The following is a 27,361-nucleotide window of genomic DNA, read 5'->3' as shown; positions in this document are numbered from 1 at the left end:
TCCCAGGGGTGCTTTAACAGAGCAGACTGTCAGTGGATCCCCCTGCTCTTCACGGTGAGGTAGACTCTGCTATGAGGCTCACCACCAGGGCGCATGGGCAGTTAGTGGCAGTTAGAGTCAGGCAGGAGGAGAATGGGCAGGAGGCAGCTACTGGCAGGATAACCTACATGTACGACAGCAGCAGAAGTGCTGCCGAACTACAAAGCCCAGAAAGGAGGGGAGATGGATGCTTCAGTGCTGATAATGTGAGAGCCTGTGAGGCTAATGGTAAAACGTGAGTGTTACTACACAACATACCCACATTATGTGACCTTGCTGCCTGGGAATTGTGCAGGGTAAGGTACAGGAGAGGTACATAATGTCAGCCACCCATGTACCCCTAATACTACATACAGGGAGTGTCACCCACCCATGTACCCCTAATACTACATACAGGTTGGTACATTTATATTTTACAAGTAACTAGTTATAGTTACCAGTTAATCAAAATGATACCTATCCCCCATATTTAGGCCTACAAAACTGGACAAATCACCTCCCAATCTACCCAGAAACACCCAATATTGGGCGAGCTCCCCCCTATTGCGGCCTGTGATAACCCTCTGTATATGCAATGTACAACCCATAAATATAGCAGCGCACTTACCTTCTTCCTGGGTGCAGGGACGCACAGTTTGCTGCACAGACAGCCCATAATGTCACCAGTGATAAAGGTAACCACTAAAGTTCAGCGAAATTAAAATATTAGTAATATAGCACGGGAGCATAAAATATGCTTCTTATCCTGACAACTGCAGAGTCTCAGGTGATGGAGTCCCTGTGTCACCTAGCCTTTGTGATGTCATAATGGTGTCATAGTTACAAGATAGCCGCTATGCTGCAAAAAAAAAAATATTTCAATCAACTTTATTGAAATATTATCAATACAAACAAATATAGAAAGAGTCCGTTATGCACATGCGATCAATATTACACATCACCAGTAGAGACAACAGGCTTCTACTATCACGTAATATACTGGATATAGCATATTTGGTTAATCAGGTAACTTTACTCTCTTAGTAAATTTACCCTTTAGTTTCCCCATCCCTTGTCCCCCTTAAACAGCCCTTAAACAGCCCCCATTAAGTTAGGCCGCCTCCGTTAGTGCCTCCATTAGTTTGTCCCCCATTACAGATATTTTGTCCCCCATAGCTAGTTACCCCTCCTTGCAGACAACACGGAGACATCAGTGCTGTCTGACTTTCACACACAGAGTGAAGATGGCGCCGGAGCCGAGACTTATATATAGATCCGGTTTCGCGAGATTCCGACGTGGGATGATGAAGTTTTGGCCTCGTTTTCGACTCAGATTTTCAGCGGGAAGGACGCGAACGGCTCGCGGATGCCTCGGATCAGGCAAGTTCGGGGGGTTTGGATCTCTAGGATCCGAACATGCTCATCTCTACTTTTGGTACTTACAGTATATGTTAGTTGGGCGCCCACTAAGCTATTTGCTTAGTTTTCCGCGTCCACTCGCGGGGCTCGCTACGCTTGCCACGCTTCGGGCTCGGTCGCTCACTACACTATGTAAAATCAACTCCATGCCGACATGGATAGTGGGGGTATGAGCGTACTCACTATAGTGGGCGTTCAACTAACATATAAGTACCCTATTTTTTATGTTTCAGGTATCCCGATAATTCTGAGGTTATTGCGTCTTGTTCTGTTTTCTATAACGTCTAAGCTTTCAGAAAGACATTTAGGGGGAAATTTACTAAGAATACGAATACGATATTTCATATTCGTATTCTTAATACGAATGAATATGACTGCATACGGCTGTTACAGCCGTATGCAAATTCGTGTTCCGGAGGGTAATTTACAAAGCAGTCAAATACGACTGCTTTGTAACCCTCCGATGGCGTAACCATTCGTATTAGCCGGCCGTATATACGGCCGCTAATACGAATTCGTATAACCAGTCTGCACGGATCAGTCAGATCCGTGCAGGCTGCAATGTGTAAAAAAAAAAATATAGAAAAATAAATACATAAATTTAAAAAATGGTGTGGGGTCCCCCCCACAGCCGTAACCAGCACCAGGCTGAAAGAGACGGGGCTGGTAATAAAAAATCAGGAAACCTGGCAAATAGGGGTTCCCCGGTTTTTTAAAACCAGCCCCAGGCTCCAGGGCCATGGAGCCCCAGACCCCGGGACCTACCTACGGGCTCAAGATAGGTAAGTATCAATATGTCAGCATTGCCGACTCTCCCGGAATGTCCGTGAGACTCCCGGAATTGTGGGTAATCTCACGGACTCCCGGGAAGAGCCCCCTTTTCTCCCGGATAAGAATTTACTCTGCCGCAAATGTCTACTGCGCATGCGCGAGATACAACAATGACGCCGCCAACGCAATGACGCGTTGATGCAGCGTCATCACGTTGGCGGCGTCATCGCCGTTATTTAGCGCATGCGCAGTAGTCATCCCGGAAGAGACGCGGCAGAAGAAGGTGGATGCGGAGGCTGCAGGAGAAAGCCAGCGTTAGCAGCGGGAGCAGCGGAAGCGACGGGTCCTCTAATCGTTCGGTAAGTATCTGTGACACTCACCCCGCACCATTCAACAACGCTGCCCTCCTCTGCCCTATCTGTGGCGTCCCCGCACCCCGCACCATTCAACAACGCTGCCCTCCTCTGCCCTATCTGTGGCTGTCCCCGCACCCCGCACCATTCAACAAAGCTGCCGTCCTCTGCCCTATCTGTGGCTGTCCCCGCACCCCGCACCATTCAACAAAGCTGCCGTCCTCTGCCCTATCTGTGGCTGTCCCCGCACCCCGCACCATTCAACAACGCTGCCCTCCTCTGCCCTATCTGTGGCTGTCCCCGCACCCCGCACCATTCAACAAAGCTGCCGTCCTCTGCCCTATCTGTGGCTGTCCCCGCACCCCGCACCATTCAACAAAGCTGCCGTCCTCTGCCCTATCTGTGGCTGTCCCCGCACCCCGCACCATTCAACAAAGCTGCCCTCCTCTGCCCTATCTGTGGCTGTCCCCGCACCATTCAACAACGCTGCCCTCCTCTGCCCTATCTGTGGCTGTCCCCGCACCCCGCACCATTCAACAAAGCTGCCCTCCTCTGCCCTATCTGTGGCTGTCCCCGCACCCCGCACCATTCAACAAAGCTGCCCTCCTCTGCCCTATCTGTGGCTGTCCCCGCACCATTCAACAAAGCTGCCCTCCTCTGCCCTATCTGTGGCTCACCCCGCACCATTCAACAAAGCCCCCCTCCTCTGCCCTATCTGTGGCTCACCCCACACCATTCAACAAAGCTGCCCTCCTCTGCCCTACACCGACCTCAGTGGCTCTTGGGACCACTTTAAAAAAGTGCACATGTGAAGTCCCAGCCATCAATATGCCAGGCTTCCATACTGCTGCAGCAGCAGCTACAAAATTATAATGTGCTTCACGCTGCCCCGGTCCTGCCCATCATCTGCCAGGCTTCTGCCCATCATCTGCCAGGCTTCTGCCCATCCACTGTGGTGCCCCACAATAATCATGTGCTGTACAGTTTCTTGCTGCCCTGTCCATCTGCCAGGCTTCTGCCTATCCACTGTGCTACCCCAAAATAATCATGTGCTGTACAGCTTCTCGCTGCCCTGTCCATCATCTGCCAGGCTTCTGAGTCAAAAGCCTGGCATATGATGGACAGGGATGGGCCAGTGAGAAGCTGTACAGCATATAACATTTTTTGTAGCACAGTGGATGGGCAGAAGCCTGGCAGATGATGGCCAGGGCAGTGAGAAGCTGTACAGCACATGATTACATTTTTTTGTAGTACAGTGGATGGGTGGAAGCCTGGCAGATTGATGGACAGGGCCGGGGCAGCAAGAAGCTGGATGGGGCATAAATCATTTTAGTGGATGGGCACATCCCTTGTTAAAGGGCAGAGCCTACTGTGTACTATATTAGAAAGACTAAGCCTCGGACACATGCTGCTGGGGTGCACCTCCAATAGAGAACTCCCTTACATATTCAGATCCCACCAACTGCTAGGCAGCTTTCACACAAGGGCTTTATTATATTTATTTTTTTAAATGCGTTGCCGCACCTTGGTACAGTCACGCAGGTTTCTGTGGGTGGCAGATATCATCTATTTTTTATCTGTCATGATATGGGGCTGTTGGTGGGGTGGGGCTTTCTTTTAGGATGAAGCCCCTGGGAATTGTGATGGATGAGGCTTGGCAGATGGCTAGAGTTTTAGAGATAGACAAAGTGAATTACTTTATCTTATCTTAAAGAGTGGTTTAATTTTGAATGGTGAACTAAATCACTTTGTATTACAGGTCACTGGTTAGTTCAATGTTTGTGTGTAAGCTATCATGTGTGGCACTGCTGTGCTAAGGCAAATGCATTGTGTGAAGCAGAACTATGCTGCCATGCTTCCTTCCCCCAGTATATTGGATCACAAGCTAGATCTTTTCATATGGTTAAGAAAATGGTAAATTACTTTGAATTATGGCTGGGTGATGTCTTATTTCACTAGTCCCCTTGTGCACCTGGGTCCATGTCTGCTGTGCATCTATACCAGGGTACTGGGGAGTGATAAATCAAACATTATTATTATCTAATGCGTAGAGACCTGTCTTCCTATTGGTCTGCTAAGTGCCTGAATGATCATAGCGATGGGTTTATCTAAAACAGCGGTTCTCAAACTGAGTCCTGACCTTCTCTGTATGGGGTCGCGATTCCATGTTGCTGGCCATCTGGCTGATATTTCTAATCTGTCAGTGATTCAAAAAGTCTGAAATCTGTTGAGTTGTCTGTTATTTAGACTCCTCCCATCATTTTGTGCTTCCACAATGCTGCCATGTATGTGCTGTCTGCTGACTACACTTGTGATGACCTTCTGCAGTAACTTGCTGGGTTCCTGGAATTATTTTTTTTGTCTAGTGGGGTCCCAGAGCAAAATAATTTGAGGACCCCTGATCTAGAAGTAGTGTTAATTCTAGCACCCGCTATCTTTGAAAACCCATGCAGTTCCTGTTCCCTGCCTGGGGTGTCACTGTCTGTCTGATATGCTGTTTCTAGCACAGGTCTGGTTTGCATATCAGTGCTGATATACAGACCACACTGTGCTAGAAGTACTACAGCAGACAGTGACACCCCAGGCAGGGAAGAGGAACTACATGGGTTTTCAAAGATAGTGGGTGCTAGAATGAACACTATAGAAGATATATGTATAAACAGTATAGCCTTGGCGGCACTCACAAGGAATCCAAACTCAGTCAGCTGAGTCAATGTTTCGAGATTTTAATTTCGTCATCAGGATATATTTTTTGTTTTAATAATTAATTTGTCATTTCACAGTTATCAAGTCGTCTTGCAGAGGTTTTATCGTACAGAGGTTTTATCATACCGAGAGAAGTGAGCGGATTACACACAACTGGAAGGCAAGTAAGAAATGTAATCTGAAAACACTTTACACTGCAGTAACATACACTAAAGAGAGGTTTTTGCATATTGTACTGGACACTACATGTGTAGGCTTTTGTGCATACACAAAGTATTTACTATTGTGAGTACCTGCAGTAGCTTTCTGCCAAGCGATAGGCACATGCAGGTTAAATGTCCTGATGTCATTTGTATGTGTGTATTTTCTATCCTTCCCCCTCCGACGCTACTTATCACTTCGTCACACCAAACATGTCCTTAACAACTTCCATTTCATTGTTAATTAAAAAAATTTTTTTTTTATTAAAATAAGTGCTCTTGTAGTAGATGCAGGCAATAAGTTTGTTTCCAAAGATAATACTTATCCATATGTAGCTTAACAGCAACATTTGGAAAATCCCCCAATAAACTAATTTATTTAAAATTACTTTGCAGAATACAGATCGGTTCCCTAAGAATATTCCTAATTTCATATTATAATGGATATACGTAACTTCTTTGGCAAGCAATGTGGCAAACCATCACAACCCCCTGAACCCCAACCGAGGGAGGAGAGTGAACCTATGGCCATTGCACTTGATTCACCTGAATGTGTAATAGACAGTGGTGAAGACAGCAACGCATCTTTAATAGATACCCAGAATCCGAGTACAAGTTCATGCGGTGGTGAGGAGCCTTGCGCTAGTTATATAGAGGAGCAGGATGAAACGCAAAGTGTGCCTGCTAAAAAAAAAAGATACTACTGTGAATTTACACAAAAAGTAACAAAAAGCTACCCAGTGTTAAAAAAATCCACACGTGGAAAGTATTATGCTTACTGCACTGTCTGTAACAGTGATTTTGACTTGAAGCACGGTGGCCTGAATGACTGTAAACGCCACATTGAAGGCCCAAAACACAAAAAAATATCAGAAGCTCGGGAAACAAGTAAAAAGATGGATAGCTTCTTAAATACCTCACGGGACGAAAATGCAGTTATTCGTGCGGAAATCCTTTTCACCGGTTTTCTTATCGAGCACAACATCTCTATTGCTGCCTCTGATCATGTGGGAAAATTAATGAGAGCTATGATGCCAAATTCCAGTGAGGTTTCTGTGCAAAAATATGGTTGTGGTAGAACCAAATCCTCTGCAATCATTAATCATGCTCTTGCGCCACACTGTACACAACCGGTCATAGAGGCATTAAAGAATTTACATTTTACTTTGGCACTAGATGGTGGGAATGATTCGGAGGAGAAGTTATTTCCTATTTTGGTGTCCTATTTTGACACTGATGGGAAAGTAAAACCCAAGCTCCTTGATCTAGTTGTCTGCAATGATGCCACAAGCAGTAACATTTTTAATGCAGTTGACAAGGTATTTGACAAACATCATATTCCATGGAAAAATTGCATTGGCGTTTGTCTGGATAATGCCTCTGTCAACATGGGTAGATATAGGTCTGTAAAGACTTTAATCCAAGGGAAGAATCCTTCCGTTTTTACCGAAGGTTGCCCATGTCATCTGGTGCACCTAGCTGCCAGAAAAGGAAGCAATGCACTTTCGTTTGATGCCGATTCTTTTCTTTTTAAACTTAACAGCTATTTCAGGTACAGTGCTAAAAGAGTACAGAGTCTAAAGGAGATGACTGCGTTTGTAGAAATGGAGTATTCTAAAATCCTGAAACATGGGGTAACCAGGTGGCTTAGTCTGCATCCCTGTATTGAGAGAGTGCTGAAAATGCTTCCCGCTTTGAAATCATTTTTCCAGTCTGAAGACTCTGATAAGAATGCAAGAAGCAGAGCTCTCTGTGAAGTGTTTGAGGATGCAAAAACAGAGTTATATCTCCTTTTCCTTCATTCAGTGCTTGGTTCATTTAATGAAACCAACATTGTACTTCAGTACCGTTCCCCTTTTGTACACAAATTGCATGAGTGTTTATTAGACTTGTATAGAATACTTCTCTTCAAATTGGTCAAACCCAACCTCATCAAAGCTGCTGACACTTTAGAAGCCCTTCTTGGCATAGATTTTTGTGACCCAAATGTGCAACTGGAAGACAGAGAATTGTTTATTGGCTTTACCACTCGCAACTATATCAGGACCTGCACTTCTCTAGAGCCAAGCACGGTAGGAAAGTTTTTTAAGGAAGTAAGGGACTTTTATGCTTCTACTTTAGCATACATGAAAAATAAGTTTCCCTTGAGTGATGAGGTAATAAAGGCAATGAAGGTCTTCAATTACAGAAAACGGCTGGAAGCACACTTTGAAGACATCGAAGTGCTGGCACAACGTTTTCCTCAGGTGGTTGAACATGCATCAATGCAAAAATTACACGAAGAATTCTCAGAATACCGTGTTTTTGACTTGTCTGAGTCCTCTTTAAGAAATTGCACAGATGGAGGTATTGAACGAGTGGATTGCATCTGGCATGAACTCAGTATGGTCACTCATCCAGCAACAGGGAACCCAAAGTTTCCTGTTTTATGCAAAATGGCAAAATCTCTTCTTGTCCTCCCGCACAGCAATGCCGAAATTGAACGTTTGTTCAGCATGGTCCGCATAGTGAAGACTGAGGCCAGGGGAAATTTGGCAACAGAGGGAACTTTAAAAAGCCTGCTGCAATGCAAGCTTAATTTGTTTACAGACCTGAACTGTTACCAATTCCAACCCTCCACAGAGCTTTTATCGAAAGCAAAGTCTGCAGGATATCAACTAAAGAAATCACGCGAACAGAAGGAATCAGTGGTGTTATGTGTTTTTGCTTGATTTCTATGTTGATGCTTGTGAATTTTGGAGGCTGCACTTTCTAAAAGTTTGTTTACAGTACTTTATAGTTTACATGTGAAGCTGCTATTGTTTCTGAATATCTACATTTTTATAATCAGATTGAAATCTCTTGTGCACAGTTTCGTTAGTAAGTGAATTTTTGGTTATTTAAAGATTTTATTTAAAACTTAAGATATTTAATTTATTTAAGTGAAGTACTTATTGTTGAATAGTTATTTATAATTTTGTTCATGTTTAAGGTTTACAATTATTTAAAAATATAAAAATCTTTGCCTTTTGAATAAAATGTGTAAGTGATTTTCTTTGCCACTTCAAATACACCCATACACAAACGCAATTTTGCTGCATGTTTATCAAAATGACGCAAGGCCCGCCCCCTGGCGACGCAAGGCCCGCCCCCTGGCGACGCAAGGCCCGCCCCCTGGCGACGCAAGGCCCGCCCCCTGGCGACGCAAGGCCCTCCCCCTGGCTTTTACTTTTCTCCCTGAAATGATTTTTCAAAAGTAGGCAACCCTGCAATATGTGTGGGCTTTGGATGTATTAAAGTTTTATTTTTCGTGTGTCAGTGTGTGTTTATTTGACTATTTTTATCAGTCCCAGCTTGCGGGGGAGGCATGCTGGGACTCATAGTTTCACAGTATTAAACATTAGTTTATTCTATCTTTTTACACTTTATTAGCCCGGTGACCACCGCTCCAGGGTCACCGTGGACAGCACCAGGCTTCAGCCTGGTCAGGTAAGTCCTGGAGGGGGTCCCCTTTATTGGGGGGGTCCCCACTCCCTCAGGGCCCCTGGACAGGCTGACTGGTCAGTAGGGTTAATGTTTTGGCTGCGGGACCTTATATAATAAGTGTCCCCCGGCTGTGACATTACCCTGCTGGCTGGTTTGGCCTGGGACTGGTTCCTAAAATACGGGGGACCCCTAGTCATTTTGTCCCCCGTATTTTGGGAACCAGCCCTGGAACCTGGGGCTGGTTTTAAAAAACCGGGGAACCCCTATTTGCCGGGTTTCCTGATTTTTTATTACCAGCCCCGGCTCTTTCATCCTGGTGCTGGTTACGGCTGTGGGGGGGGACCTCACGCCGTTTTATTTATTTATTTTTCTATTTTTTTACGCACTGAAGCCTGCACGGATCTGACTGATCCCTGCAGGCTAAAGCCAAATACGACAGGAAAATAAAGTGTATTTTCCTGCCGTATTTGCCCTGCCATTCGCGGCCATTTTACGCCAATTAGCGGCCGTATTTTCAATACGGCCGCTTAGTAAATCAGGAATCACCATTCTTTTGAATGGTGATTTCTGTCGTATTCTACCGATGGTGTATTCATTCGTATTTGTAAATCGTATTGTCAATACGAATACGAAAATTCGTATTTTTGGCATAGTAAATGCCAAAACTACGAATACTCCAAAAAAAATAGTATTTTCCTATGAAAATACTATTTTTTTTATGAATTGATCTTAGTAAATTTCCCCCTTACTGTAAATTTCCAGTCTTTGAACTGATTTCTGTACAGCATTAATATTATCCATATTATTCCCAATATGTGTTTCTGCTGTTGTGATCCGCGTAGATAAGTGGTCAATTTGATAAATTATGTCAAATCCTGCCTTTTGTAATAAAGGCGTCATTGTAGCCTGTATAGCTGAGGATAAGTTTCATATGGAAAAGAAGCTGTACCTGCATAATCTGTGTCACCATCCAAATCTGCATTCGCTCCAGTGATGGCTTTTTTAGCTGCAGGCGTCCCTTGTCAGCATTCGGCGCCATGTTGTGTTCTCCCTTTCTTTTCTCCTGGCACTGTTGCTGCGGCGCAGGAGAGATATTCGCCACCGGAGGCGAGCCCAGAAATCTGTCCATAGTAGCGGGCAGTGGGTGAGGCGAGCGGGAGCGGTTTCTGTGTGTCGCTGACAGGGTGGATGCTGATATAGCCACAGGGACGTGCGGTGAGGTAAATGGCTGAGGAATCTCTGGCAAGTACCAGAGCCAGATTTGCACACAATATATGAGCCATGGGGTACATGCCGGCATAATACATATATATACAGTATACACTGCTGGAGATTTGAAGAGTTTTGATGGAGATGTGCAGAAAGAGTAGCCAGGAGAGGCACTGCCTCACCTGCCATAGACTTTTTACTCCAGAATTTTGACTTAAAAATGATCAGAATAATAAAAATAAGAATTTTTAATATATATTCTTTGTATTTTTGACATACTTTATAAATTCAAAACTCTGGCATATACGTTAGTATGACAGGAAAGGCTGTGCCTCACCTGCCTCACTTCTATACAAGGGTGGTGCAGGGAAACGGGTATTTTTTTTAAACTCAGTAAGTAAAAAAAAAAATTTACTTGACAAATTACAAATGTGCTATCTTTTTTATTTTTAAATACTTTTTATTGTATTTTTTTTTTTTTCAAATTTTCCATATAATTGACTTTACATGAAGACATTTTATCTTTTACAGGTTGTTAGTGTAACACATAAAATAAACAGTGTCAAACATAGCCTTAACTCTTATTTTGCAATTTTAGGCTTTGCAAGAAGATCTCGTCATGGGACATAGTAGAAGAACATCATCTCAAGCCTATACAATACACAAACTCATCATTCTGTCCCTAAACGTAATAAAGACTTAATTCTTCTGTAAAACATCTCTTTTGACTGTTTTTTTTTTCTATTACTCCAAAACCCTGTTGGCGCAGGGATGGAGAACTCCCAAATTCTAATTATGGTCATCCTTGAAGAGCTAGGTATTATAATCTCGTGTAGAGTTGTACCAGATATCGTGTCTACATGTTTCTATGTATTATACAAAACATATATTAATCAGAAATAGAAACAAAATGCAATTAGAAGGGGGGGGGGGGAGGAAGGCATAGGGGTAGTTGTGGGGGTTACAAGGAAGACAAACAATGGGGGGGGGGGTAGGGGGTATGTCTGGTTGTTTTATCTAGATCCCTTGAATGCTCACAATAATTACATAAAGCTCATCATCCCAGCCGAGCCCACAATAACATTGTTTTATATCATCCTGTTAACTGTCGTTGGAGGAACCATGTGGTGTTTTCAAACAGTTTTTGAATATATACCTGGGTTTCTTCTTCATAACTTAATATCACTGTTTCCCATTTCTTATAAAACTGAATCACACCCTGTTCTATGTTTTGTAAGGCTGCCTGTCTCTCATATAGTATAATATCTAATAACATTCGTTTATATTCTGGGTACTTCTGTAGTTTCACGGCGCCGCCGCGCGCACACTCTGTCTCAGAAACTTGGCAGACTGCCAGAGGCTCTGATTAACCGTGCGCGTGCCGCTCTAGCTCAGACAGAGTGTGCTCGCGCCGCTCTAGCTGTACTGACAGCTACGTAAACAGCGTGGCGGCCGGGCAGCAGCAGCAGCGCGCTGCCCAGGCGCTGGCAGGTCACTGTGGTACTTGTAGTTCCACAGTGAAATAGGCAGCGCCTGGGCAGCGCTGACAACAGCGGGGGCAAGTGGACACACCCCGGGCACAACGCTGACGTGCCGGGGCTTGTAAAGTACTCACCCCGGCACACCGCTGTGTCCCCCATGTACACGCTAAATCCAATGGCTTGCAGCCTAGATCTAGGCGCTAATGCGCCTGGATTCACACTCCCTGCAAGCCGCTAAGGAGGAGGGGGGCGCCTGGATTTAGGCGCAAAACCCTCTGAATCCAGGCGCCTTGAGAGCCGCTAAGGAGGAGGGGGGCGCCTGGATTTAGGCGCAAAACCCTCTGAATCCAGGCGCCTTGCGAGTCGCTAAGAAGGAGGGGGGCGCCTGGATTTAGGCGCAAAACCCTCTGAATCCAGGCGCCTTGAGAGCCGCTAAGAAGGAGGGGGGCGCCTGGATTTAGGCGCAAAAGCCAGGCTCCCTGGGAGCCGCAAAGGTGGTTTAGCATCTAAATTTAGACGCTAAAGCGCCTGGATTTAGTTGGGTGGAGGGGTACATCTAAATTTAGACGCAAAAGCATCTAAATTTAGCTGGGTTTAGGGGTACACTATTAAAGCCCGTCCACAGTGGCAGTAGTCGACGCAACAGCTGTCGACTGTGTAAATCCCACTATCCACGCCCACCCGAAGCGTGGCGAGCGCAGCGAGCCCCGCGAGGGGCGGCGTTACGCGTCCTACGACCTTTTCATACCCCCACTATCCAAGTCGGCGTGGAGTTGAGAATAGAATAGTGTGGCGAGCGCAGCGAGCCACCGAGCCCGAAGCGTGGCGAGCGCTATTGTTCAGGTGTAATGACATACCAGGAATGTAATGGGTTTTATATATTGCCCAGCATGGACACCTGTGAAGCCCGCGAGGGGACGCTTCGGGCTCGGTGGCTCGCTGCGCTCGCCACACTATTCTATTCTCAACTCCACGCCGACGTGGATAGTGGGGGTATGAAAAGGTCGTAGGACGCGTACCGCCGCCCCTCGCGGGGCTCGCTGCGCTCGCCACGCTTCGGGTGGGCGTGGATAGTGGGATTTACACAGTCGACAGCTGTTGCGTCGACTACTGCCACTGTGGACGGGCTTTAATAGTGTACCCCTAAACCCAGCTAAATTTAGATGCTTTTGCGTCTAAATTTAGATGTACCCCTCCACCCAACTAAATCCAGGCGCTTTAGCGTCTAAATTTAGATGCTAAACCACCTTTGCGGCTCCCAGGGAGCCTGGCTTTTGCGCCTAAATCCAGGCGCCCCCCTCCTTCTTAGCGGCTCTCAAGGCGCCTGGATTCAGAGGGTTTTGCGCCTAAATCCAGGCGCCCCCCTCCTTCTTAGCGACTCGCAAGGCGCCTGGATTCAGCGTAAACAGCGTAGCGCGCGCCTAAGCCTGAAGTGGCGGGAGTGAGAATTGACACGCTAAAAGCCCAAAATAAGTTAGCGTCTACATTGGGGACACCCCCTGTGGTAGCGGTGTGCCGGGGTGTGCGATTTATAAGCCCCATTTATCCCATTTTGTCTCCTTTTTACACTTCATTAATCTACGTTACACTATAACACTGTAGCTAGAGCGGCACGCGAGCCTCTGGCAGGCTGCCAAGTTTCTGTTAATAACACTGTAGCTAGAGCGGCACGCGAGCCTCTGGCAGGCTGCCAAGTTACTGAGCCGGCGGCGCCGTGAAACTACAGAAGTACCATATTCTGTAATAGACGGGGTCTGCTTTACTATCCAATATTTAAGTATTAGCTTTTTAGCTAAAGTGAGTAACACTGTCAGTGCAGGTATTATACTTCTCTTGTTTCTGCCCAAATCCCAATCCTTAAAATATAGAAACAAACATGGGGTTAGCTGAGACGTAAGCTTTACATTAAATATTTTGTTCATATGGATAATAAATTATGAAATTATGTATAAGAGTGGTGCCCATCATGCCGCATTTGGGACATAATCCAAGATCATCTATCACAAAATGGCTCCTTTGTTTTTGAGAGATGTAGGCACGATTCATAAATTTTAGGTGAGTTTCCGGTAGGGAGGAAGCCCTTAGATATTTTAGAGTGCTAGTACTTTTCTTGAATACTTCTTTAAGCTCAGGGGCTCAGGGGACTTCCTTTTTCCAGTACGTCTCCAGAGGAGCCCTCAGCTTCTCTACATCACTCAATACAAGATTATTATACATATAACGAATTCTATAACCCATAACATTGTGTGTGGATAGCAGCACGAGGACTGGGTCTGGGTGATCTTCATTGTCCCAAGCTTTTGTGATTGACTGAGCAAAATGTCTTGTTTGCAAATACATATAAAAAAAATTATCTGTGATATCATACTTTTCTTTCATTGCTGAGAATAGCATTACGGTTCCACCCGGGTCAAATACATCTTTCACTGCCGATATACCTTTTAATTTCAATCCTACATAATTGGCATTTTCCAATCCTGGTTTAAAACAGGGGTTCCCCCAGAGTGTAATAAAAGGTGAGCTATCATATCTATGTCCTAGTCTCTTATTTAAGGCTAGCCATGATATGTAAGTGTTTTTGAAGAGAATAGACTCAAATATGTGTGGTGGAATGGATGATTTCGGAGCGTGGAGCAGAGCTGCTGGAGAGAAAGGGAAGAATATGCTTTCCTCCAATGCAAGGTTGGTATACGTTGATCTGTTAGTGAGCCAATCTGTTATATATCTGAAATGTGCAGCTTGGGTGAAATATTGTATGTTAGGGAGCCCAAATCCTCCTTCTGCTTTAGGTAAACATAATCTTGGTAGGGAAATTCTAGGCCTCTTTCCTGACCAGATAAATTTTCTGAAAATTGAATGGCATTTTAAGATGTCTTTCCTAGTCAGCTTCAAAGGTAGCATCTGAAGTATATACGATAGCTTTGGAAATACAATGCTTTTTATTACTGTTATCCTGCCTAGTAAAGACAGCGGTAATGACTGCCAATTATTTAGTACGTTTGAGATTTTGTTAAGGATGGGGCGTATGTTTATATTATATAGTGTGTTATAGTAAAACGGGATCTGGACTCCTAGGTATTTTAGCGAGGTTTGACAAATCTTGAATTTTTCAAATACAGGGTCAGTTATGAATGTTGTTATTTGGCCATTTAGTGGGAGTAATTGTGACTTATCGTAATTCACTTTAAATCCTGTGAACCTGCTGTATGTGTCAATTATTTGCATTATCACTGGGATGGACTTACTTGGGTCGGACAGAAATAACAATAGGTCGTCTGCAAATAGACTTAATTTTAGTTCTGTATGTCGTGTCAATATCCCTTTATAATCTGTAGCGGCCCTTAGTTTGATGGCTAATGGTTCAATAGACATTGCAAAAAGCAATGGTGAGAGGGGGCATCCTTGTCGGGTTCCCCTCTGTATTGGGAAAGTTGGGGAAAGGTAACTATTAGCTAATATTTGGGATGATGCATTGCAATACAATGCCTTGATAGCTGTAATATACTCCGTCGGAATTCCAAAGCGGTTCAATGTTTTATAAAGGTGATCCCAGGTCACTAGATCGAACGCTTTTTCAGCATCTAGGGAGAGTAGGGCCTGTGGGCCAGTTGTCTTATTAGTTTGTACCCATTGCATTGCAGTCAGCACCTTTCTCACATTGACTGTCGAGTGCCTTCCCCAAATGAACCCTGTTTGATCTACATGAATTATGGCTGGTAATAGCAATTTTAGGCGGTCTGCTAGGATTTTTGTATATATTTTGTAGTCTGTGTTTAACAGGGAGATTGGCCTATAAGAGGCTGGTTGTGTTGGGTCTCTTCCTGGTTTTAATAAGATTTTTATGATGGCTGCGTTAAAGTATTGGGGTAGGGGGGCACCTTTTAAGAATGAGTTAAACATTGTCGTTAATGAGCTTACTATTTTTGGGGCTAATAATTTGTAAAATTCATTTGTTAAGCCATCAAGGCCGGGTGTTTTGTTTAATTTCAGATTTTTGGCGAGGCGGCCAATAGCGGCATTCGGGAGGCGGAGCCGCACGATGTAAACAAACACCGTGCGGCTCTCTGTCCGGCTGGTTTCGGGGTGTTTGGTTTGTTTTTTTGCAAAGACACTTACCTGGACTACGTCGCGCTGGGACAGGTGAGTATGGTTTCCTTCCACAGCTTCCTCCATGGATTTCATCGGACTCCGGACCGCCGACAGCGAGGACGACATGGATCCAGAAGACGTCGACATGGACCAGAAGATGACACAGGAGGACCAGAAGAAGACACAGGACCAGGGATACCTACGGAAAGAAGATAGGTAAGTATTAGTATGTGTGGGCTTTGTATGTATTAAAGTTTTATTTTAAAAAGTGTGTCAGTGTGTTTTGTGTACTATTTTTTTAACTGTGGAACTACAAGTGCCAGCAGGCCCTTTAATGCCCAGCAGGCTGGGACTTGTGGTTCTCCAAGTCCCAGCTTGCTGGGGAGGCTTGCTGGCACTTGTAGTGCCACAGTAAAAAACAATAGGTTCATCTTTTTTTTTACACAATAATCAGCCCGATGCCCACCGCCCAGGGGCATCGGGGACAGTACCAGGCTTCAGCCTGGTCAGGTAAGTCCTGGAGGGGGGGGACCCCTTCATTGGGGGGGTCCCCACTCCACCAGGGCCCCTGGCCAGGCTGACCGGTCACAGGGATGAATGCTTTGGCCGGGGGGACTTGCATAAAAAGTCTCCCCCCGGCTGTGGCATTACCCTGCTGGCTGGTTGTGCCTGGGACTGGTTCTTGAAATACGGGGGACCCCTAGTCATTTTGTCCCCCGTATTTTGTCGGGTTCCCTGATTTTTAATTACCGGCCCCGGCTCCTTCAGCCTGGTGCCGGTTACAGCTGTGGGGGGGACCCCACGCCGTTTTTTTTTAAAATTTATTTATTTTTCTATTTTTTTTCACTGAAGCCTGCACGGATCTGACTGAGTATGGTTTCCTTCTCCCCCCGGCTGTGGCGTTACCCTGCTGGCTGGTTGTGCCTGGGACTGGTTCTTGAAATACGGGGGACCCCTAGTCATTTTGTCCCCCGTATTTTGTCGGGTTCCCTGATTTTTAATTACCGGCCCCGGCTCCTTCAGCCTGGTGCCGGTTACAGCTGTGGGGGGGACCCCACGCCGTTTTTTTTTAAATTTATTTATTTTTCTATTTTTTTTCACTGAAGCCTGCACGGATCTGACTGATCCGTGCAGGCTAAAACGCAAATAGAACAGAAAAATGGTGTTCTATTTTCCTGTCGTATTTGCGTGGGTGTTTCACACCACTTAGCAGCCGTATTGTCAGTACGGCTGCTTAGTAAATCAGGAATCACCATTCTTTTGAATGGTGATTTCTGTCGTATCCTATCGATGGTGTAGGACATTCGTATTTGTAAATACAAATACGAATGTTCCATCTTTAGGACTACGAATTGTTGTATTTTTGGGATTGTAAATCCAGAAAATACAAATTCGTAAAAAAAAGGTGTATTTCTGCCTACGAATACACCTTTTTTCTACGAATCCATTTTGGTAAATGTCCCCCTTAATATCCTGCACAGCTTGGGTCATCTTAGCAGTGTGAGTGTCCATTATTGGATTCACAGTTTCTTGTACTGCGCGGACAATGTCTGCATAGGTGAGAGGGGCTGTCTGTGAGTGGGATGGCTGCCCTTGTGTTTGGTCAAATATATCGATTTGTGAGTCTATTATTGGTCCTGTTCCCCCAGCACTTACTGTGTCTCCTCGGTCTTGGAAGGAGAATTGCTGCAGGTCTGGTATCTGTGCGGCAGCCATTTTGGGAGCACTCTTACTCCTTTGTGGGCGCTGGTGCTGCTGTTCCTTGGTGTTGCTGGGGTTCAGGAGCCGGTTCATCAGGGCTCTTGTGGGCTGTGGCGGTAGGTTCTGGGCTCAGGGGGCTGCTTGTGGGGTCTGTCGAGCGCCGCTGCAGGGATCGCGGGTCCCGCGGCACTTCAGGTGACGTTACACGCCGCTGCTGTCGGAGCGCTCTCTGCCTGAAAGCCCTTCTCCTGTCAGCCGGGCGGCGAGCGGTTCGTTCCAGAGGTTTGCGGGGACTTCCGCAATGTGTTCAGTAAGGGGGATCGGGTTTGTGGAGTTTGTGTGGCGGTGACTGAGCTGTAGTATGCTGGGGCGGCCACGGAGCTCCCGGTCACACGTCCTCTCACATTCCCACCGGAACCGGAAGTCCAAATGTGCTATCTTTAAGTACATAGCATGCGGCTGTTTTCTTGTCCTGCAGATCACATCCTCCGTCACTGCGCAGGCATTTCTTGAATCTGCCACGCATGTTTCCCATAACACCGTGTAGCCTCTGCAAAGAAAGTCCAGCAATTTCTTAATGAATTCTTTCTTTCATCTATATATTACTTTGTGGGCGATGAGAGTACTATTTGCTTTTTAAGTGCCCGCTTATAAAAAAAAAGTCACATGCCCAGAGGTCTGGGGAACTTGGAGGCCGAGTTATGTCACAATTCCTGAAGATAATGCAGCTATGAACAATCTGTAGCAGGACATTCATTGACACACTTGCTGTGGCATATTGTTGAAACCTCATTAACTTGAAGAAACTAGTTAATTTATCATTGTATAATGTTCTGATTTTTCAGATGAAATTGTACACAACACTCTCACCCAGTTACAACACAATGACTGCTGGTGACTGTGAGTCCAGGTACGGCTCAGTCTCCTTCTATAGGACTCTGCAGTCTTCCTCCGCCCGGCATGTATACTGCACCTACAGTATATAAGGTAACGTGTGCAACCAATTAGCATTCCATTTCAACAAGTATTCATGCAAATGTTTAAGTTCAACACTGTACTAGTACATTGGTTTACAAATGCAGGTTGCACGCCATACTCCTAATGGGTCAAACCACAATCCTAGCAAATTACCACTTACATTATAACTGATTTTTTTAAAGATGTAATTAGGCAAACGAGCTTAGTGTTAACAATTTCCTGACTGGAGAGTTTTATCCCCTTCGTGTCTAATCCATTTCCGCATTGTTACAATGCGTTGGATTAATGGGCAGTAAAAAACAATATCCCATTTTGAGTGAATTAACTAAGAAAAAAATTAGGTTATTTTACAGAAAAGAAATACAAGATCCGGCTTAGTTATTTCATGTATTTTTACACATTTAAGGCAATCTACTAAATTCCCTCAACTGGATTAGCTAGCTCTCCTTACTATAGTGGATTCATTAGGTAAGAATCGTATTTAAGGACTCAATGAATGACGGGTGCTTTCATTTCATTCCACTCGCTTTTTTTTTTCTTAAGTATAATTCTAACCTGCTTAGGTTGATGAAGTGTCTCCTTTTTTATCAACACTGAAAGATTCAGAGGCTTGTGTAACATTCTAGAGATAGCTTGCATTGTCCTGCAATAGCCATTCAGCTGTTTTCTCCTGAGTTTTTAGCTGATGGACAGGGCAATAAATAGACTGCTTAGGACTACTGTTCTCTCCTGGCTCCAAACCAGCCTATATGCTCAACTCAAGACCATTGTCGGACTGGGATGGTAGGGGCTCACCAGGGGAATGTAGTGGGGGTGGGACCAGTGTGTGATGTCATGCCGTACCGTGACATCATGACCCAACATGACATCTGCATGCATGGCTCCTCTGCGAATATGGAAACTCAGCTTCCCAGCCTGCAGCCACCACTGGCGGGTGAGTCAATAGCTGGTGACTGTCCGGCTTCATTATCTAATTACAAGTTTGTGAGGCCCTGCCGCTCTTAAAAAGTGGACAGGTTAAAAAATCACTGGGACCTGCCGGTGAATCCCCCAGTTCCCTCCCCAGCCAGTCCGAGCCTACTCAGGACCCTCATAAAGCATTGTAAGCCCTGGATAAAACAGAGAACTGCAGTGGTCCTCACCCATTCATGAAAATCCCATTGGGTGTATGTGTTCCCTATTAGAATCTGAAATGAATATAAGCATACAGTGACGAGAATTTAACCCCAAGATTCTACTTTCCATGCTACAACACTAATATGTTTTTTGGTTGGCATACACTAAAACCTTTTATAGATTACATAGCCTTAAATGCAGTGATAGAAAGGAAACGTTATCCATTTCTATTTATACCTGAGCACTTTTTTTTTATACATAAGATAATATTTTAGGGCCAGATGTATCAAGCTTCAAAAGTGATACAATGGAGAGTGATAAACAACCAATCAATCAGCTCTCCCTATCATTTTTCAAACCCAGCCTGTAGCATGGCATGTAGGAGCTGATTGGCTAGCTGTTTATCACTCTCCATTGTATCACTTTTGAAGCTTGATACATCTGGCCCATAGTGTAATCAGAGTGGGGAATCGTGGAAAGAACCTTCAGGGCTATATACTGTATGATCACTTCCAATATCATGTAATGTCCTGAAGTCTAGTGAACGCGCCAGCTACTTTCTAGTACTTTCTTAATGATGTCTATGAGGCTAGTCTGGACATACGTTATATCTAGGGTATGGCCCAGGTTATTTCCTAGTTAAATCGCAATGATATGTTCATTTACTTTGAGAATTAAGAACTGCTTTGTATTCTTGTGAGAAGATTTGTAGAAAGCCATAGGACCCATGTACTCTATACTATGTTGGAATAAGTACGTTTAAGATGGGAAGCGTGCGGTTCTTGGGTAAAGTTATATTGGCATGGAGATTGGAAATGAATGATGTAAAAAAAAACAACAAGCCTTTCAGAAATGGCCACAGCTTCAGGATGTCAAGAACGTTTTTGTCTTTGCAATTATTACTTGAATAGATGTTTTACTAAAGTAATATAGATAATAGTAACTCTTATAGCATTAATTGTATCCCTGTTGACTGGAAAAGCTCTTGACTGTAAATCTCCATTGTGGGAAAGGTCAGATCCCATTCTCAATGACTACCCTAAGACTTTCCGCAGAATTTTTGATGAACCCAGGTGCTCCCCATCTGCTTCCATTGACATCATGAGAATCCATCAAGGCTTTAGAATAGTCCTTCAATAGTTTATAGGGTTCCAAACCCTTGGCATCAGAACTCCATTGGAACGAGGAGGCCCTGACAGCAGCTTTTTGACAAGGGCTTTTGGAGAAGCTCAAAGAAGGGAAATAATGTCCAGGTGTAACAAAATTGAGCCAATGCTGATGAACTTCTCGTTTTAATCCTACCTCTTCTGATTTGTCTGCCGTTCCTGTGACCAGCAGGTGATAAATGGGCAGGTGATGAATGGAACCGCTTTTAACTTTTGAGATGGGACACTATGATTACCTATTGATGCCCTTCGGTTTCAGCAATGCACCTGCAGTATTCCATAACTTCATTAATGAGATTTTCCGGGACTTGTTGCATCATTCTGTCATGGTGTATTTGGATAACATTGTAATATTCTCTCAAGTTCTTTAGAACTATCAATGTCAAGACCAGGAGGTTCTGAGGTGTCTGAGAAGTCTTGAACTATTTTGCATACTGGAGAAGTTCATTTTTGAAGTCCCATCCATTGCATTCTTAGGTTATATCATCTCTGGTTCCAAACTAAGTATGGACTTCAGGGCCGGACTGGGACCAGAAATCGGCCCTGACATTTTGAGCACACAGGCCCACATGCAGTAGGCGGGGCCTGTGTGCTCAAAATGTTGATAGTTGGAGAGTCAGGGCTCACTTGTAAGAGACGTGGTAGATCTCCACACATGGAGCAGTGACCAAATATTGGCCAAATGGTAAGATGCAGTCCTTGAGCCAGAAAATAGGTCCAGGAGTGGGGAAACACCTCACAGACATCTCCAGCGGCACTCATCTGGAAACCGCACCACCAAAGAGGACCTGTGACACTTTCCCCATTTCTCTGATTTATGGACAGTGACCCACCATCCTAAATTTGGTAATACGCATTTATTTCATGCTTATCTATTGGGCCAATGATATGCAGTATTAACTATATCCAGGAGTGAGCAAATCAATCAGCCATTTTATTTATTGTATGTGATGTTTAATTGTATTAATTGTGTGTATTTTTATATATAAACATTTATATTATTCAAGTGACTATGTGTTATTCATTGTAGTAAAGAAACGCTGTTCTTATCTTTCCTTTTTTGTACATCATTGTTAGGGTTTGACTATCCCTAGAATTCAACAGCAGCCTCCTTTGGAGAATCAGCTCCTATTAAGGCGCCCTTGTCTTGGCCTCTGGTAGAATAAGACACTCTTTTTGTTCCTGCAATATCCTTGCAGCATCATCTGACTCGCTGGTACAGTCAATCAAAGTGTTCCCAAAAACCTGCTCCTGCAATATCCTTGCAGCATCATCCAACTGCTGGTACAGCCTGTCCCAGCATTCCTGAAAACCTGCTCCAGCAATATCCTTGCAGCATCACCCAATTGCTGGTACAACCTATCCCAGCGTTCCTGAAAACCTGCTCCTGCAATACCATGGCAACATCTCTGGATTAACTGTCCTGTATTATCCCAGTGTTGTTGTACCTTTGTTGCTGTGTACAGTACATCCCAGGTATTCTCTCCATTGGTAATCCAATGGCCCAGTGTTCCAGTATCCCTTGTAGCTGGTACTACAGCACCTTCGCCACTCACCTGATACAGTTTCCATTCAGGTGTTCCTGTGCTGCCACGTCTATATATGAGTAGATCCTACATTAAGCCAGTCATATTCCATCCTAGAACCTCAAGTCAGAAACCTGCATCTCAACCTAGCCTGGATTCACAAACAAGTTCAGTCTTGACATCCTGTATTTGTCCTACACTGTCTTGAACCATAAGTCACTATGGGCCTTAATCTAGTTCACTCTTTCTGACAAAATCCTTCTTAGATGGACAAAACCATGTGCACTGCAGTGGGGCAGATGTAAAATGTGCAAAGAGAAATAGATTTGGGTGAGTTATTTTGTTTCTGTGTAGGGTAAATACTGGCTGCTTTATTTTTACACTGCAATATAGATCTCACTTTGAAGTAAAACCCCACCCAAATCTAATTCTCTCTGCACAAGTTACATCTGCCCCCCTGCAGTGCACATGGTTTTGTCCATCTAAGAAGGATTTTGTCAGAAAGAGTGAACTAGAATAAGGCCCTGTGTAACTGGGTGCTGCAGAACACCTGTGGCACTATACAAATAAATTATAACAATAATACTATTAGTTTAAAATAATATGTCTTAAAAATGTATTCCCGACAGAAAGTACTGGGAATATTACAGCATACAGATGTTATACTCCTGAAGATGTTCAGGGGTTTCACACATTCTGTGCTTACAGAGCCCCTCTTTTATTCCATTCTGGGACAGAATTCAGCAGGGTGTAATCCTGCTCCATCTCTTTAACCAATTCAGCTGAATGTGTGTGCTGTCCATGTGCATTCAGCTGGAGCAGGTTTTCCCATTTATCATTGTCACCAATGTTCAGAATGGAATGTTTCCACTCTTCCAAAAGACTGCCCATGGAAAATCCTTGCACTTGGCCAATTCCAGGTGTCTGGAAAACACGCAACGCACAATGCTGCACCTTCCCATCTGCCCTTCCCTACAGTTGCGAAGGTCTATCGAGCTAGGTGGAGCAGGACAGCAGGAGAAACACAGGCAGCGTGGACTGGAACCTGGAGCCTGGAAAGAGGCACTGGTGGTACTAGGAAGTGTAATGGTAAAAGTGACAGTATGGTGTCACTCACTCAGTCTCCTTTATAACCAGGCATTATTAATTACCCCCTCTCTCCACACACACACAGACACACACTCACAGATAATTAAATATTCACTATACAATGTAAAGGTAATATCAAATGCTATTATGGTATTGACCTCAGCAGTAATGCGGTGGAAGTTTGAGTGTACCAGGCCCCAAGTATTCTGTTGCCAGCCCTGATGGCACTTCGTTCTAACTGACTTCCTCAGATCTGTCCTGCTTGGGTAAACTTAGTTACACTGCTTTCCTACATCATTCTCAGCAATGTCCCCTCCTGGAGACGAGTGCCGGACGGGGTCCCAACAGTCATTAACCCGACGTCGGGATCACGACTGTTATAACACCGGCGGCCGGGTTCCCGACGGTCATCGGCTATTCTCCCTTGTGGGGGTCCACAACCCCCATAGAGGGATAATAGAAAAGGTGCCGCAAGGGGCTTTGTTGTGCTGGCCATGCTGTCTGAGTCCGGCCAGTCGGGATCCCGACTGTCGGAACGGCATACCACACCTCTGGAGACAACGCGTCAGTTCAGACTGATACGCTGTCTCTGCCTGCCCGACAGACTCACTGGGCATACACGAGATCTCACTATTATCGTTAGATCTCGAGCACAGCCTGGAGCCAGCAGCAGGGTGTTAAGTGCAGCATTAAGTGCACTTAACTCTAGTTCATAGTGTCACTTTTTAGGTGATCCATCACAGCAATGCGTCGGAATCACATAAAAAGTGGCCATATCGCACTAGTGGATGGGGGCCTTTACAGTAATGTTTAGTTCTGTGTTCTCTGTATTGTTCTAATGTGGTGACTTATATTAATAATAACTAAGAAAGAAAAAAAGTTGTTTTCCTCAAATTTAATGCATCACCAAACATGGATGTGGCTGTGGATGAGCGCAAAATCAGCGAAGTGCCAAAGGGAGCCCCATGCTCCAGTACTTCTCCTGTGGTCCTCAGCTTCTTCTTAAAGGCCTCCTTACACTTGTCCAACTTATTGTTCAACAGGTTGGACCTGATTGACTGGAGATTTATCCTATGTGCAGGAGGATCAATCTCTTGCAATCTCTTGGTTATACCCAGGGCCGATGCAATGCACCGGAGCGCCCCAGGCGGGGAGGGGGCACCCCGGCGCTCACCCGCCCCGGTGCTGGCCGCTCACCCGCTTCAATGCCACGGCAGCATCGCATCACAATCCCCGCCCCCTGTGCATGGCCGATGCATGGGGGGGGGGGGGTGATGCCGCCGCAGTCGCTACATAGGGGGTGGTAGAGGAGGCTTGGGTAGGATTGCCCCCTGGCGCGATGTGCCGCTGAAAGGCGCCATGGGGGGGGGTTGGGATGGTGGGCGGATGATGCAGCGGCGGCCAACGTGTAGCTGGGATCAGGGGGGGGGGGGGAGAAGTGACAGCTACTCACCTCCATCCAGCGGGGTCCCGGCTCCCAACTACCGCCCTCCAGTGGCCAGCGCCCTAGGCAAATGCCTAGAGCTGCCTAGTGGTGGCGCCGGCCCTGGTTATACCCAATGGCACAGGATTGTGCATTGTGTCCTACACATCAGGCACATCAGATTTTGTCAGATAAATTGACTCAATCCACCTGAATTGGGTCAAATCTCACAAAATCTCACCCTTAAGACTTCCAAACACATAGCCGACAGCTGAGGTATTGCACGCAGCCTGGGCCAGGTGGCTAGGATCACATACCATACATCGCAGTTGGCCCATTTGCATACGTATCGAATGCGATCCCATTCATTTCCCAAGGACATGAGAAATCCTTGTGGCAGCGATGACAATCTCCAGATCCCATGCACATCGGATAGGAAGTAAATTGCTTAGGAAATAGAGATTTCTTACCAAGGGGAAGATTCTCTATACTAGAAATGCGGTAAAAACCCACGTTATCAGGGTTTTTACCGCATTTTGGGATGCACTAAGCATCCCCGCCGGGTTATTGCGGCAGGGGGCATCGCCAGTAAAATCTGGCGATGCCCCATAGAAGCCTATGGGCTTCTACCGCATCCCACCGCCGCCCCGCAACGACCCGCCGCTGCCCCGCGCCGACCCCTCCCCCCTCACCTGTGTCCGGGCAGCACAGCGCAGTGCTGCCCGGACCTGTGACCTCCTCCCTGCACTGATCCTCTTCCGGGTGCAGGGAGGAGGAGAGCCCGGCGCAGCAGCGCCGGGTGTGTGAGGGAGGGGAGAGCCGCCGGGACCTGCTGGGACCCGGCGACTCTCACCGCAAAGGACAGCTCTTAACGCAAGAGCTGTCCTTTGCCTTAATTATCGCATATGTTACAACATATGCGATAATTAAATATGCGATGGGCGGCGAAGGGGGGCGGAGATTCTTAGAGAATCTCCCCCTAAATCTCTTACTTTCTGAATCTCTCATCCTATTAAATCTCACCCATAGTTCCATAACTTATCATTTATGACACACGGTGGCTGGTCATCATTTTGCTGTCATGATGATTGACCTATTTTGAGTGGAATCCTGGGGCTGTAGTCCATCCGCCCCATTTTTTGATCTGGCAGTCATACATGTCTTTAAGGGATCCTTAATATTTCTGTGTACCGACCTTTTCGGGAACACACACAAATATGCTTTGAATGTCTGGGACTTATCTGAAGTTTGGGCACCAATTACATTGCATGTGTGACTGCCCCCTTATTAGCCCGTTCTGGGATCATGTTCAGGATGATCCCCGGTTTGAAATGTTGACCAATTTTGACCTGTTTATTTAACTATTTGTCGCGCTGTGGAACTACAAGTTCCGGCCCTTTAATGCCCCGCATGCTGGGACTTGCGGTTCTCCAAGTCCATGCATGCAGGGGGGCTTGCTGGGACTCATAGTTCCACAGCAATATACAATAGTATTCATCTTTTTTTACACTTTGGGCCTTATTCTAGTTCACTCTTTCTGATAAAATCCTTCTTAGATGGACAAAACCATGTGCACTGCAGGTGGGGCAGATGTAAAATGTGCAGAGAGAATTAGATTTGGGTGAGTTATTTTGTTTCTGTGCAGGGTAAATACGGACTGCTTTATTTTTACACTACAATATAGATCTCACTTTGAAGTTAAACCCCACCCAAATCTTATTATCTCTGCACAAGTAACATCTGGCCTACCTGCAGTGCACATGGATTTGTCCATCTAAGAAGGAATTTGTCAGAAAGAGTGAACTAGAATAAGGCCCTTTATCAGACCGGTGGCCACCGCTCCAGGGCCACCGGGGACAACCCCAGGCTTCAACCTGGGTAGGGTAATTCTGGAGGGGGGACCCCTTTATTGGGGGGGGGGGTCCCCCCTCCCCCAGGACCCTTGCCCAGGCTGACCAGTCAGGGGGTAATGTTTTGGCCGCGGGACCTTATATAATAAGTGTCCCCTGGCTGTGACATTACCCTGCTGGTTGGTTGGGCCTGGTGCTGGTTTGGGGGACCCCTAGTCATTTTGTCACTCGTATTTTGGTAACCAGGACCAGCCCTTGGGCCTGGTGCTGGTTGTAAAAAATACAGGGAACCCCTACGCAAATTTTTCCCTGATTTTCCCTGGATTCCAGCCTCTTACAGTAATTGCCTCTTCTGGGTTCCTTTTCCTATGTAACCATGGGAGGAGACCAAGGAGGTCATTCTGATTGCTTCCCTCCCCCACACGTTCCCTAAGGGGAGTGATGTTTTGTGTCCGCGCATAACTATTTATGCGCATGGGCAAGCTCTCTTTGCAAATGGACACAGTGAGTTGCAAAGTCGCCGGCCCGTTCCCACTGAGCAGTGCGGGTGTGGGGTTGCGGGCACGCCATGCAAATCCCATGCAAACACTGGGTGTTCCCATGCAAATGGTGCTGTAATGCTGGTGCCGGGGGCGGGCAGCTGACATCACCAGATGTAGCAGGGTGCCACAAATATGAGTCACTTAGATTTGCAAGCACTTAAGATGGATGGATATGGGTCAGACCAATACAGTAGTACGATGGGGAACATTCACAGTAATAAGTGGGAAATAACACATCAGTCACTGACTTGTCTTACTT

The 27,361-nt window shown here is 45.6% G+C and overlaps 1 protein-coding gene across 2 annotated transcripts; it reads left to right on the top strand.

The window, feature by feature from the left end:
- The first annotated feature begins 44 nt into the window (after window positions 1–44).
- On the top strand, window positions 45–10,859 carry LOC146059192 (uncharacterized). 2 transcript variants are annotated; one of them, XM_083171315.1, is made up of 4 exons: window positions 45–274; window positions 1,256–1,398; window positions 5,345–5,427; window positions 10,740–10,859. In XM_083171315.1, exons 1-4 carry the CDS (start codon window positions 72–74, stop codon window positions 10,842–10,844), a joined length of 534 nt encoding a protein of 177 aa, XP_083027441.1. In that variant the 5' UTR covers window positions 45–71; the 3' UTR covers window positions 10,845–10,859. The 2 variants fall into 2 exon arrangements, with proteins under 2 accessions (XP_083027441.1, XP_083027442.1); XM_083171316.1 differs by having other exon boundaries at window positions 5,345–5,431.
- The last annotated feature ends 16,502 nt before the right edge of the window (window positions 10,860–27,361 follow it).

The sequence above is a fragment of the Crinia signifera genome, chromosome 2 (assembly GCF_055691185.1).
Source record: "Crinia signifera chromosome 2, ASM5569118v1, whole genome shotgun sequence".
NCBI classification, from domain to species: Eukaryota; Metazoa; Chordata; class Amphibia; order Anura; family Myobatrachidae; genus Crinia; species Crinia signifera.
This window is presented reverse-complemented; position numbering and strand designations above follow the sequence as displayed.

Bases quoted from the DNA above. Each gene is read 5' to 3' on its own strand.
- LOC146059192 (XM_083171315.1), top strand. From the start codon at position 72: ATGAGGCTCACCACCAGGGCGCATGGGCAGTTAGTGGCAGTTAGAGTC. The intron at 275-1,255 runs GTGAGTGTTACT...TTTCACACACAG, and splicing joins TGTGAGGCTAATGGTAAAAC to AGTGAAGATGGCGCCGGAGC. The intron at 5,428-10,739 runs GCAAGTAAGAAA...TTGCAATTTTAG, and splicing joins GGATTACACACAACTGGAAG to GCTTTGCAAGAAGATCTCGT.